The 14,131-nt window shown below is 42.8% G+C and overlaps 1 protein-coding gene across 7 annotated transcripts in view; it reads right to left on the reverse strand.

Moving 5' to 3' along the window:
- Positions 1-14,131, reverse strand: part of BRAP (BRCA1 associated protein) — a 50,853-nt gene that overhangs the window by 33,576 nt on the left and 3,146 nt on the right. For 5 of the 7 annotated variants that reach the window (XM_078337334.1, XM_009004656.5, XM_009004659.5 and 2 more), the window contains exons 3-5: positions 13,338-13,536; positions 11,791-11,980; positions 2,199-2,312 (exon numbers count right to left, since the gene is read on the reverse strand). In XM_078337334.1, the coding sequence (XP_078193460.1) occupies positions 2,199-2,312; positions 11,791-11,980; positions 13,338-13,536 (503 nt within the window). The remainder of the gene's footprint in view (positions 1-2,198; positions 2,313-11,790; positions 11,981-13,337; positions 13,537-14,131) is intronic. The other 2 variants (XM_078337333.1, XM_035257659.3) reach the window with 1 other exon arrangement.

A 14,131-nucleotide genomic window follows, 5' to 3' on the forward strand; every position in this document is an offset into this window, starting at 1 on the left:
CATGCCTGTAATCCTAACACTTTGGGAGGCCAAAGTGAGCAGATCACCTGAGGTCAGAAGTTTGAGACCAACCGGGTCAACATGGCGAAACCTTGTTTAGACTCTACTAAAAATACAAAAGCGAAACCCTGTTTAGACTCTACTAAAAATACAAAAATTAGCTGGGTGTTGTGGCGCATTCCTGTAGTCCCAGCCACTTGGGATTCTGAGGCACAACTATGTCCTGAACCCAGGAGGTAGAGGTTACAGAAAGCTGGAAACACGCCACTGCACTGCAGCCTGGGTAACAGAGTAGGACTCATGTCTCAAAAAAAAAAAAAAAAAAAAAGAAAGAAAAGAAAAAGAAAATCTTGATCTTAAAAATATCACATAGCCATATCTGCTACTTGATAAAATGATTCAAGTGAGCCCATAATGTAGGAAAGGTTCCCAAGGGAGTGGAAGATAAGAACCATTACAAATTGCTATCAAAACAGAATCAAGGCTGAGCACTGTGGCTCTTGCCTGTAATCCCAGCACTATGGGAGGTCAAGGTGGGTGGATCACTTGAGGCAGGGAGTTGGAGAGCAGCCTGGCCAATGTGGTGAAACCCAGTCTCCAATAAAATTACAAAATTAGCCCGACATGGTGGCATATGCCTGTAATTCCAGCTACTAGGGAGGCTGAGGTATGAGAATCGCTTGAACCCAGGGAGTGGAGGTTGCAGTAAGCAACGACTGCACCACTGCCCTTCAGCCTGGGTGACAGGGCGACTCTCTGTCTCCAAAACAAACTAACAAAAAAATAGAATCAAGAGGCCAAGCATGGTGGCCCACGCCTATAATCCCAGTATTTTGGAAGGACAAGGTAGGAGGACTACTTGAGCTCAAGAGTTCAAGAACAGTCTGGGTAACATAGGGAGACTGACTTTTTTTTTTGAGATAGGGTCACACTGTTGCCCAGGCTAGGGTGCAATGGCGTATTCACGGCTCACTACAGCCTGGACCTCCCCTGACTCATGTCATCTTCCTACTTCAGCCTCCCAAGTAGCTGGGACAAAAGGTGCTGAGCACCACACCTGGCTAATTTTTGTATTTCTTGCAGAGATAGGGTTTCGTCATGTTGCCCAGCCTGGGTCTTGAACTCCTGTGTTCAGGCAATCTGTCACCTCAGCCTCCCAAAGTGCTGGGATTATAGGCAGGAACCACTGCACGTGGCCAGGGTAATCTTGTCTCTACAAAAAAATTAGCCAGGCCTGGTGGTACAAGCTTGTAGTCCCAGTTACTCAGGAGGCTGAGGCTGAAAGATGCTTGAACCGGAGAGATCAAGGCTGCAGTGAGCCAAGATCACACCACTATACTCCAGCCTAGGTGACAAAGTGAGACCCTATCTCAAAAATAAAGGCTAAAACAAGAATTAGGAAGACAATTAAGGGTTAATATTAAAAACTAAAACATTTATTTTCAGTTCCAGGCAATCAATGCTTCATTGATCTAGAATTGATGAACACTCAATTTCAACAACAATGCAGTATCTTTTTTTTTTTTGAGACTGAGTTTTCCTCTTGTTGCCCAGGCTGGAATGCAATGGCGTGATCTGAACTCACTGCAACCTCCACCTCCCGGGTTCGAGCAATTCTCCTGCCTCAGCCTTCCAAGCAGCTGGGATTACAGGCATGCGCTACCATGCCTGGCTAATTTTTTGTGTTCTTAGTAGAACAAAAATGTGTTCTACTAAGAACACCTTTTTTACATTTTTGTGTTCTTAGTAGAGACGGTGTTTCGCCATGTTGGCCAGGCTGGTCTTGAACTCCTGACCTCAGGTGATCTGCCCACTTTTAGCCTCCCAAAGTGTTGGGATTATGGGCGTGAGCCACTGCGTCCAGCCGGTATCTTTTTTCTTTTTACATTTTTGCAACTTTAGAAAATGAGATAACATTTTATAAAATTCTCTTAAGTGTTCATTGGCTTGTAGTATAGCCACAAGGTTGTGCAACTGTCCCCGCTATCTAATGCTAGAACATTTCCATCATATCCAAAAGGAAGCCTGTGCTGTTAGCAGGCACTCCCCATTTGTCTCTTCCAACAGCTCTGACAACCACTAATCTGCTTTCTGTGTCTATGGACTGGTCTATTCTGGGTACTTCACAGATACCTTGGCATTCAATTTTATACCAATCTAATATATTTTAATCAAATATAGGAATAATTCACACTTACATCTTCAGATTTCAGCACTTCAGCTCTTTCCACATACACTAACTGGCAAACATCATCTTCTATTGAGTTGAACTGGCGGCCATTGCATGCCATATAAAAACTATCCGCATCAGCCTATGTACACCAATGAGGAAAAGAAAAAATTTAAGACAGGTACCCTGAAAATCTGCTCTATATTCAATATGTATGGCTTTATCCATTCTCATCAGCTTTAAAATTTATACTTAGCAGACAAAGCAACTACCAAGTCACATCTACTGAAGTTGATTGCTAGGGTAATCACACTCTGTAGGTCAATATCCTATGTCTACAATGTTTTCTGGGCTACGACAAAGTTTTTTCCCGAACTGGCAAAAGGTATTTAAGTGCAGTAAGCTGAAAGCTGGTACAATTTCCATATTCAACCAGCAACAGTCAACATTTCCCTGTACAGCAGTTTTTTTCCCCTCTAGTCATCACTTGTGCAGCTGAAAGTACACAATCATTTCTGCAAAGCCTGGAACCAAATCATAACTGATACTTGTTATAAAATTACTCTTCCATCAGCACTGGGCTGGGCGAGGTGGCTCATGCCTATAATCCCAGTACTTTGGGAGGCCAAGGTGGGTGGATCACCTGAGGTTGGGAGTTCAAGACTAGCCTGCCCAACATGGAGAAACCCTGTCTCTACTAAAAATAAAAAATTAGCTCAGTATGGTGGCCCATGCCTGTAATCCAAGCTACTTAGGAGGCTGAGGCAGGAGAATCGCTTGAACCCAGGAGGTGAAGGTTGTGGGAGCCCAAGATCGTGCCATTGCACTCAAGATCGCCCAGCCTGGGCAACAAGAACGAAACGCTGTCTCAAAAAAAAAAAAAAAGAAAAAGAAAAAGAAAAAGAAAAATGTATTTATGATTTACGTTAGAAAAAAATAAAAGACCAGGGGAACTGGTATGAGATGAAAAACCAACTACTCTTTAATAAACCAAATAACAACAATACATGATAGATCCAATGTAATGGATCCCATCAGGAGGTCTTAAACTGCTACCTAGTGTCCAATATCAAAAGCAAAGCTCTTGGTCAGTTTCAAGGTCAAGAGGCCCAAGAACCAGCCTTTAAATCCCAGCACTTTGGGAGGTCCAGGCGGGTGAATCACCTGAGGTCAACCTGGTCTCTACTTAAAATACAAAAATTAGCTGGGCATGGTGGCAGGCGCCTGTAATCCCAGCTACTCGGTCGGGGGGGGGGAAAAAAACTAACAGTCTCATTCCTTTGCAGTAGAAAAATGGGTGAAATGTAGAGAGCTGTTTCTCTCAAGGCAAAGCTGCAAAGGCACATGTGTCTCTATGAAATGGTTGCAGGTAAATGGAACCTTCTTGTCTAGTCTCAGCAGAAAGCAACAACAGAGATGATTAAAGACTTTCTTTGTCTGTTTGTTTGTTTATTTAGACGGGGTCTCACACTGTTGCCTGGGCTGGAGTGCAATGCACTTGGCTCACTGTAACCTCCCCCTCCTGGGTTCAAGCTATTCTCCTGCCTCAGCCTCCTGAGTAACTGAAATGACAGGCTCTCGCCACCATGCCTGGCTAATTTTTTGTATTTTTAGTAGAGATGGGGTTTCACTATGTTGGCCAGGCTGGTCTCGAACTTCTGACCTTGTGATTCACCTGCCTCAACCTCCCAAAGTTCTGGGATTACAGGTGTGAGCCACTGTGTCTGATGATTCCAGTTTTTAAACTCAGCCAATTTTTTGAGGCAAGCAGGAAAGCCAAGGCTTCTCTGGATTTAATTCCCACACAGGCATTAGCTCAAAAAAATGAAGCTGTGTGCTTTGGCCCTACCAGCACTGAGAGGCTGCTTCTGGGAATTCTGCAAAAGGAAATGCGGCATCATCAACCTTAAGGAAGCTTCAGATTCAAGGCTGTGACAGGTAAATATAGTCCTGCCTGTCCACCCTCACAGGGTTCTGAATCTCACAGATACTGTAAGCTACTCAGTAGCTTTTAATTACCCTCCAATGAAATAATTGTGGATTCTTGATTACTTATGCTTTCCTCCTTTTTTGAGACAGAGTCTTGCTCTATTGCCCAGGCTGGAGTACAATGGCACAATCTCGGCTCACTGAAACCTACATCTCCCGGGTTCAAGAGATTCTCCTGTCTCAGCCTCCCGAGTAACTGGGATTACATGCCACCACACTCTGCTAATTTTCTGTATTTTAGTAGAGACAGAGTTTCACCGAGTTGCCCAGGCTGGTCTCAAAACTCCTGAGCTGAGGCAATCCACCAGCATCGGTCTCCCAAAGTGCTAGGATTATAGGGGTGAGCCTGGCTACTTTTGCTTTTTTTTTGAGATGGAACTTCACTCTTGTTGCCCAGATTGGAGTACAATGACATGATCATGGCTGACTGCAACCTCTGCCTCCTAGGTACAAGTGATTCTCCTGCCTCAGCATCTTGAGTAGCTGGGATTACAGGCATATACCACCATACCCGGCCACATTTTTTTATTTTTTTAGAGACGAGGTTTCTCCATGTTGGTCAGGCTGGTCTCGAACTCCCAACCTCAGGTGACTCACCCACCTTGACCTCCCAAAGTCCTGGGATTATAGGCATGAGCCACCATGCCCAGTCCTTACTTATGCTTTCCTTTTTTTTTTTTGAGACAAGAGTCTTGCTGTCACCAGGCTGGAGTACAATGGCACAATCTTGGTTCACTGCAATCTTCACCTCCTGGGTTCAAGCAATTCTCCTGCCTCAGCCTCCCTGGTAGCTGGGACTACAGGTGCACGCCACCACGCCCAGATAATTTTTGTATTTTTTAGTAGAGACGGGGTTTCACCATGTTGGCCAGGATGGTCTTGATCTGCCCGCCTCGGCCTCCCAAAGTGCTAGGATTACAGGTGTGAGCCACTGCGCCCGGCCTCCTTATGCTTTCTTAATATGACCAAGTGAGCTAAGCAGCAGAGGAAGGATGATCAATTATGAATGTACTTTTATTTTGGAGGGGCAGAGTGGTGGGAGGTTGGGGTTGGGAAGCTTTACTTAAGGAAGTAATCCATGTAGGTAATCCGTGTATTGAACACAGCATATTCTAACTTCAAAATGTTAAAGTCAGCTGTTGAACAAGAAGTCTCTTTAATACTAAGAAGTTACAACCTAAGATCGCTTCCCCCATTCGTCAGAACAACGGTTTCTTCTTAAAATGGTTTTGGTTGAGTAAGCAGCAAAGTCAACACATGGATTCGCCAGGAGAAAACCCACTGCCTCAAAGTCAGGGCCTCCACTCATTTCCTCAGAGCCTCAGGCACCACCAGGGGCTGGCAAAGACCTCCTGGGGTCTAGAGCTCTACAAATGCTCACTAAAGGACCAGGCCCCTCAGAGGAAAGGACAAAGCATGTGACCTAATCCATTCAATGAATTATTCCTTTCTATTACATGAGCCCAGAAGTTTGAGACCAGCCTGGGCAATGTGGTAGAATCTTGTCTCTACAAAAAATTAGCTGGGCAGGGGGGCGGAAGTCTGTAGTTCCAGCTATTTGGGAGGCTAAGGTAGGATTGCTTGAGCCCAGGAGGTGAAGGTTGCAGTGAACTGAGACCGTGAACTGCACTCCAGCCTGTACCACAGAGCCAGATCTTGTCTCCAAAAATAAAAATAAAAAATAAAATAAAATAAAAAAGAAGAGGCATGCAAGTGAGACATTGTGGTGGCCTAAACTAGGATGATTGCAACAGAAATAAAAAAACATTTTTAAATGTAATTTTTTGAAATGACCATATCACTAAACAGTTGATGTTTCACAGTTAACATATTGTTCTTTTCTTTAGGTATTAAAAATGCACCTTTACCAGTTCACATATTTTCTAAGCATCTAGTATGTGCCAGGCACTGTGCTATGTACTAGGAAAAGAGTAGGGAACAAAATTCACATGGTTCCTACTTCAACTCACCATCTAATGCGCTAAATAAAAGCCTGAAGCTAACCTCAAAGAACATAAAAGAAACAGGTTTTATTGAAAATGTTTGCATTGTATGGAGCCAAAACTTTAAAGAAACCTGACCTTTGTTTCCTTCCAGTTCTTTGTTTTTATTTTTCTCTTCTGAGGATGAACTTAGAAAAAGATAATTCATTATGATCAAGGTCCTTCAGTGTCACAGGGATCAACTACAGTGTTGAGAACATACCCCTACTTCTCCAAGGAGGCGTCTGCTAAGGCTGTGGTAACTAAGCATGCAAATGAAAAGGAGCCAATATACTCATTAAGTGGTCATCTGTCTTTTTCTGCCCCAAAGAACAACAAAATTGAACCTCCTTCTGCTTTTCATATGTCCTGAAGAACTGTAAATTGTCTACCCAAAGACCAAGATTCCTATGAGTCACACTACAAGTTTATAAGCACAATCCTTTTTTTTTTTTTTTTGATCTTTAAAAAAAATTTTTTAAGAGACAGGGTCTTGCCATATTGCCCAAGCTGGTCTTGAACCCCTGGCCTTAAATGATCCTCCTGCCTTGGCCTCCCAAAGTGTGGGGATTACAGGCATGAGCCACCGCACCTGGTCTCACAATTCTTGCAGCTAAAGCTAAGGCCAACAGACATTCGAAAACTTATCAAATATACAGAGAAGGCTTATGAGTCCTTATTTAAAAATCTGTGGTGAGGAAAAGAATAAAGATGGAGTTAGCTGACCAGGCTATGGAGTTAGGCTGCCTAGGTTTGAACCCTAACTCTGACACCTACTAGCTCTCTAGCTGCGGGCAAGTGACATATCTGTGCCTGTTTCCTCGACTATAAAATATATGGCTTTTTTCTTTTTTTTTTTTGAGACAGTCTTGCTCTGCTGCCTAGGCTGGAATGCAGTGGTATGATCTTGACTCACTGCAACCTCTGACTGGGATTATAGGCACGCACCACCATATCCTGCTAGTTTTGGTAATTTTTAGTAGACATGGGCTTTTGCCACTTTGCCAGGCTGGTCTCGAACTCCTGCCATCAAGTGTTCCGCCCACCTCAGTCTCCCAAAGTGCTGGGATTAAAGGCATGAGCCACCACACCCAGCCAACATGGCACTGTTGGGAGGATTCAAGGAGACAATGCATGAAAAGTGGTTGGCACAGGGTCCAGGCTTTTAGGTGCTTAATAGTTGGTAGCCACTGAGCCTATTATTCTCATTATAGCCAATATTAATTTACTTCAAGTCTTATACCAAGAGGGTATTAGGTCTTAGAAAATCCTTGATAGGATAAGATCAGCCCCTAAGATCCAGAGTTAGCAATAAATAATACAACTCACGATACCAAGATAAAGGGTTCCAGCCCCATGGGGAAGAACATGCAGCAACCTGTTTTACAGTCACAGAAAACATCTGTCAACTTGAGCAACCTTCACTTGGTCAAAAGACAGAAGGGGAGACAACAGTGCAGATGTACAAGGAAAATCCATTCACAGTGAATAGCCACAATATTACCTGTATATTATGAAGGGCAGTACTCATTATGCAGAACTGTGTGAGTTTATTAAACAGGTGAGTGTGGTGCATTTATAACACTTCAGACTATTTTAAAAGCCTAAATGGTCTTAAACATTTTTTCCTAATCTATTTCTGGGTCTTTTCCCTTGTTACTTGCTTATTACCCTTAGTTAAGTAGAAACTATAACAATACTGCTGTTATAGAATGTCTCACAAACAACCATCTCCCTTCCCCACACCTTCATCCCACTCCTACTAGAAGAGGAGTGTGCCCTTGGAATTAAAAGTGAGGGTGGGCCAAAATGGTAGTTCATGCCTATAATCCCAGCACTTTGGGAAGCCGAGGTGGGTGGATCACCTGAGGTCAGGGTTTTGAGACCAGCCTGGCCAACATGGTGAAACCCCGTCTCTATTAAAAACACAAAATTAGCTGCGTGTGGTGGTGGGCACCTTTAATCCCAGCAACTCGGGAGGCTGAGGCAGGAGAATCTCTTGAACCCAGGAGGCAGAGACTGCAGTGAGCTGAGAATGCACCATTGCATTCCAGCCTGGATGATGAGCGAAACTCTGTCTCCAAAAAAAAAAAAAAAAAAAAAAAAAAAAATGCGAGGGTGACACTCTTGCTTGTCATTTATGTCTAGCTGTGTAACCCTGGGCAAACCACTACTCTCCCTCTGAAGTCACTCTCCTCATCTGTAAAACAAGGACAACGACACTATCTGTCTCCTCAAAGGGTTGTAATGAAGATTAAAATGAGATAAAGCATGTTGAACACCTAGCACAGTGAGTGATATAGAAGCCCTAAATTTACATATTATCATCATTATCCTTATTATCACATGTGCTACCAGACCGAAATGGATTAAGGCACGATTTTCCCATGGTTTAAAAAGCTCCTTGGCAACCTCGGAAGGCTTTCTGATGGTCAGTGAAAGGGGCTATTCAAGAGCTTTTCTGTTCTTAATGTCAGCTTGTAAACTCTAAATCCACAAGATAATTGAAACATGTTTTCAATGTCTCCCTAAATGATGGGGTACTTTGTAAAGATTAAAGATAATAACTGTGTACTCTCTTGTAGACAGAACTCTACACTAAAGCTTTTCTCTGGGGCTCACCGAACAGGTACACTCTTCCACATGGCCACTGAATGGCTGCCAGTCCTGTCAATCTAGATTTCCATAACAAAGGACATGTCAAGTGGGCCTTGTGTCATGGCCTCCCTTTCACCCACAAACCTGTCAGACTCCAATGGCAAGTGATCTTACAGGTACACTCATTTTTTTGTCAAACGGCAAGGTAAAACTTATCTGGGGCAAATTCAAGAAGGCTGCCTACTGTTGACATGAGAGAGAAGCAAACTTTTGACAAAGCTGCATTTCAAAATCTAATGCAATTTCAATGGATAAATACAATAGGCTATTAAAAAAAATTTAGGCCAGGCAAGCGGTGACTCATGCCTGTAATCCCAGCACTTTCGGAGGCCAAGACAGGTGGATCGCGAGGTCAGGAGATCCAGACCATCCCGGGTAACAGCAAAACTCTGTCTCTACTAAAAATACAAAAATTAGCTGGTATGGTGGTGTGCGCCTATAGTCCTAGCTACTTGGGAGGCTGAGGCAGGAGAATCACTTGAATCCGGGAGGTGGAGGTTGCAATGAGCTGAGATCGAGCCACTGCATTCCGGCCTAGCAACAGAGTGAGACTCCATCTCAAAACAAAACAAAATTAAGCTGGGCATGATGGAATGAGCCTGCAGTCCTAGCTACTCAGAAGGCTAAGGCGGGAGGATTGCTAGAGCCTGGGAGTTTGAGGCTGCAATGAGCTATTATCATGCCACTGTACCCCAGCCCGAGCAACAGAGCAAGACCTCATCTCTTAAAACAAAACAAGGCCGAGCGCAGTGGCTCATGTCTATAATCCCAGCACTTTGGGAGGCCGAGGCAGGTGGATCACGAGGTCAAGAGATCGAGACCATCGTGGTCAACAAGGTGAAACCCCGCCTTTACTAAAAATACAAAAATTAGCTGGGCATGCTGGTACGCGCCTGTAGTCCCAGCTACTTGGGAGGCTGAGGCAGGAGAATTGCTTGAACCCAGGAGGTGGAGGTTGCGGTGAGCCAAGATCGTGCCATTGCATTCCAGTCTGGGTAACAACAGCGAAACTCTGTCTCAAACAAAACAAAACAAAACAAAACTTGTTCTCTATTTAAAAAAAAAAAAGAAAAAACAAACAAACAAAACGGCTGGTTGTGGTGGCTCACGCTTGTAATCCCAGCACTTTGGGAGACCAAGGTAGGCAGATCATCTGAGGTCAGGAGTTCGAGACCAGCCTGACTAACATGGAGAAACTCCATCTTTACTAAAAATACAAAATTAGCAGGCCCATGGCTATAATCCCAGCTACTCGGGAGGCTGAGGCAAGAGAATTGCTTAAACCCGGGAGTTGGAGGTTGCAGTGAGCCAAGATCCACTCCAGCCTAGGGTGACAGCAAAATTTCATCTCAAAAAAAAAAAAAAAAAAAAAAAAAAGAAAAGAAAAATCCAAATTGAATGAGATCTACAGATAGGGCAACACTTTTTTTTTTTTTTTGAGACAGACTCTTGTTCTGTCACCCTGGCTGGAGTATAGTGGCACGATCTCAGCTCACTACAATCTCCACCTCCTGGGTTCAAACAATTCTCCTGTCTTAGCCTCCCGCATAGCCGGGATTATAGGTGTACACCACCATGCCTGCCTAATTTTTGCATTTTTCAGTTGAGACGGGGTTTCACCATATTGGTCAGGCTGGCTTCGAACTCCTGACCATGTGATGAGCCCACCTCGGCCTCCCAAAGTGCTGGGATAACAGGTGTGAGCCACCACGCCCAGCAGGGCAACACTTTAATAACCTGTATAACACCTGAAGTTTATGTCATTTTTATATTAGCATAGAAACATGCATACTCCTAAGAATGAGTATGCAAATACAAGAGAATACCTTTCTAACATCTTTAGGACTGAGGCATGTGGAAAGTGCTGCTTAATAAGTGAGATAAAGTGGATGGCAAAACCTCCCCATGTGAAAAAATATCTTTTATATTGCACAAGCACTTTCATAAACTGAAAATACCATTCTTTCAGTGTTTCTATTACAATGATTTTTCCATCAGGAACTGTAAAGCATCTTTACGGAATGTCACAAAAATTCCTTGTCAGCCAAATTTTAGAAAAATAAAATAGATTTTATTTTCTAAGATGTGTCAAAGAGCACCTTTTAAAAAGAGAATGAAAGAAGTAGAAGCAATGGAAAATAATAAGCTGGTGTTAACTTCAAAAAATTTGGGAACTACTGCTTTTCTGGAATAGTTACCACTTGATTCAAACAAACAAAAACACAAAACAAAACCCTAGATTTCCTTTTTTTTTTGAAATGGAGTTTTGCTCTTGTTACCCACGCTGGAGTGCAATGGAACGATCTCAGCTCACCGCAATGTCCGCCTCCTGGGTTCAAGCAATTCTCCTGCCTCAGCCTCCTGAGTAGCTGGGACTACATGCGCCACCATGCCCAGCTAATTTTTGTATTTTTAGTAGAGATGGGGTTTCACCATGTTGACCAGGATGGTCTCCATCTCTTGACCTCGTGATCCACCTGCCTCGGCCTCCCAAAGTGCTGGGATTATAGGCATGAGCCACTGTGCAGCGTCATCCTTTTTTTGAGGAGGAGGGTCCTCTGTCACCCAGGCTGGAGTGCCGTGGTGCAATGTCAGTTTACCATAATGTCTGCCTCCTGTCAAAACCCTAGATTTCATACCCAATCTGATCCGTAAAAAATCATGGGCATATAGCCAGGTACAGTAGCTCACATCTGTAATCCCAAAACTTTGGGAGGCCAAGACAGGAGAATTGCTTGAGGCCAGGAGTTCGATACCAGCCTGGACAACACAACAAGATCTCATCTCTACTGATGGGGAAAAAAAAAAAGATGGGCATATGTTATAATTGTATTTCTACTAATGAGTTTAAAAATACATCTAGAATTACAATTCTACTTTAGAAGACATATCAACAATCTTACGTGAAAATGTTGTAAATCAAACACAGCTAGTATCATACAGTTTCAATAACACAGTTTCTGTGGCAAAGAGATTTTTAATAACCTTTACCTGTGCACTAAACTTTATCAGCACCATATATTGGTTGGGAGTAGAGTCTCTGATGATTTTCATTTGTTCAATTACTTCGTTAAATGGGGCGACAAACTTCATAAGGTCATGACTAGTCATTGCAGCAGGGACTGTGAGAATACACAGCATGGCACTGCGCCTCACGTCTTCTTTTAAGGAGGTCATCTTACTAATAAAACAATAGAATGTCTTGAATAGATGAGGTATGGTTAGTTCAAACAACACTAATCAGACAACTTTTACGTCCAAGAAAATAGGAAAAAATAAAAATTGTAATACATCACAAATGAACTGTTCTACATTATACCCATTGAAATTTTTCATCTTCAGTTCAAGGTTTGTTATTGTTATAAATCTGCATTAGGCAAATTTGCAGTGTTTTACTCTCATCAATGTTTGAATAATAATGTGTCACTGAGTAAGTTAAAAGCACAACTCTGGCTATGGATCTCTCAAAGGGCCTAGAAAAGGAGCTGTAAATATAAGAGAGAATGTTAAACCATGAGGATGTAACTGAAAATTTCAGGAAGTGTTCCTAGGTTGGGGTGGCTGGAATAGTAGAATAGAGAGAGGAAAGAAAAACCTCCCACAGTGTAATTTGTGTTTTGAAATGCTGTAAACTCACTTGACAGTTGTGATCCAAAATGGCTAACTGGGCTGGGTGCAGTGGCTCACAACTGTAATCCCAGCACTTTGGGAGGCTGAGGTGGGCTGATCACCTGAAGTCAGAAGTTCGAGACCAGCCTGGCCAACATGGTGAAATCCCATCTCTATTCCCTCCAACCAAAAAAAATTAGCTGCGTGTGGTGGCATGCACAGGTGGTCCCAGCTACTCCAAGGAGAGAGAATTGCTTGAACCTGGGAGGGGAGGTTGCAGTGAGTCAGGATCACACCACTGCACTCCAGTCTGAATGATGGAGTGAGACACTGTCTCAAACAAAACAAAACACAAAATGGCTACCTGAATAGTCACCACTTTCCCGATAGGGATATGGCAAACAAGTTAGCACAAGAAAAGCCTTAAGGTATCACCTACCAATTATCCAAGGAGGTAATGGCCAGGCTTGTGGATTATCTAACCAAATGCTTCCTTTCCTTGGGGCTCCAGCAAGACTTTTGACTGAACCACAGAAGATGGTTAAAAAGAGGTGATAAAATTGAAATGAGTTAACCGACTTCAGCAGCCTCTTCAGTAAAGATTTGGTGGGGACATGAGACTACAATGACTCTGTCAATCATTTTCTTTGTCCTTTCAATTCCCCAATCACTTTCCATGCCTATCAGCTAAGAATACATTTTCCAACATATTTTCTGGCATTTCTCTTATAAGGAAAAGCTTTGACTCAATCCACAAGATTAATCAAATGTAAAACATCTGAGAATTTTCTAACACACAATACACAAAAGTATTATTATTTTAAAGCTTACAATAATACCCACTTCCCTTCAGGGCAAGAGACTACCCTATAGCAAAAAACAAAAAACAAGAAATTAGACAAACCCAAAAGAAAAAAGGGTTTTCTTACTTTGTCTTATATAGGTGCATAATACCATGAACTATTTCAACTGATGGATTTCCACTGAAGAATGAAATCTGGTCTGGAAGCTGTTTGGATGGAGAATCGGGGGCAGCATTTATGCATTCCTTACTGTGATCTTTACTTCTTTGGGCTGTGGGGGATGCTTCTGAGGACTTTCTTTCTTCCACTGTAGTTTTTAGTTCATCTTTCACCAATTAAAAAATAGCAGATTATAAATGGATAGGACATATGCTCAAAGTCTCGAACTAGATTAAAATTTCAAGTCAGAGGAATAAACTTTGATAGAGTAATTATATTGTGTTGGGACTGGGAGGAGGAGGGGAAAAAAAGAGTAATTACAACGTAATGCATTAAGAATTATATTTGTAGAACAGCTGAGTTTATGAGAGGATCATACTTTAAAGCTCCCTTTGCCCCATAAAAATCTCATTAACACCCTGAGAAACTCAAGGATGGCTATTACATTTGGCAAGCAGGTGCTTCCATTATGAAATCCTAACTGGGAAAAACATTCAAGGCTACTAAGTTTGAAATCCAAACCTACCAATTCTGACCACTTCCGTGTTGGAGATGTAGTACTATCTACACATCCACTTCCCCAGATGAAATGAGCTAGCAGAGCAGGGGAAGGCACAACATGTTTATCTGGACACATTCATAATCTGCCACTGAACTAGGTGGTAAGAAGTTCTCCCTGGTGGCTGGGTGTGGTGGCTCACACCTATAATTCCAGCACTTTGGGAGAACAAGGAGGGTGGATCACTTGAGGCCAGGAGTTT

The sequence above is a fragment of the Callithrix jacchus genome, chromosome 9 (genome assembly GCF_049354715.1).
Source record: "Callithrix jacchus isolate 240 chromosome 9, calJac240_pri, whole genome shotgun sequence".
Classification (NCBI taxonomy): Eukaryota; Metazoa; Chordata; class Mammalia; order Primates; family Cebidae; genus Callithrix; species Callithrix jacchus.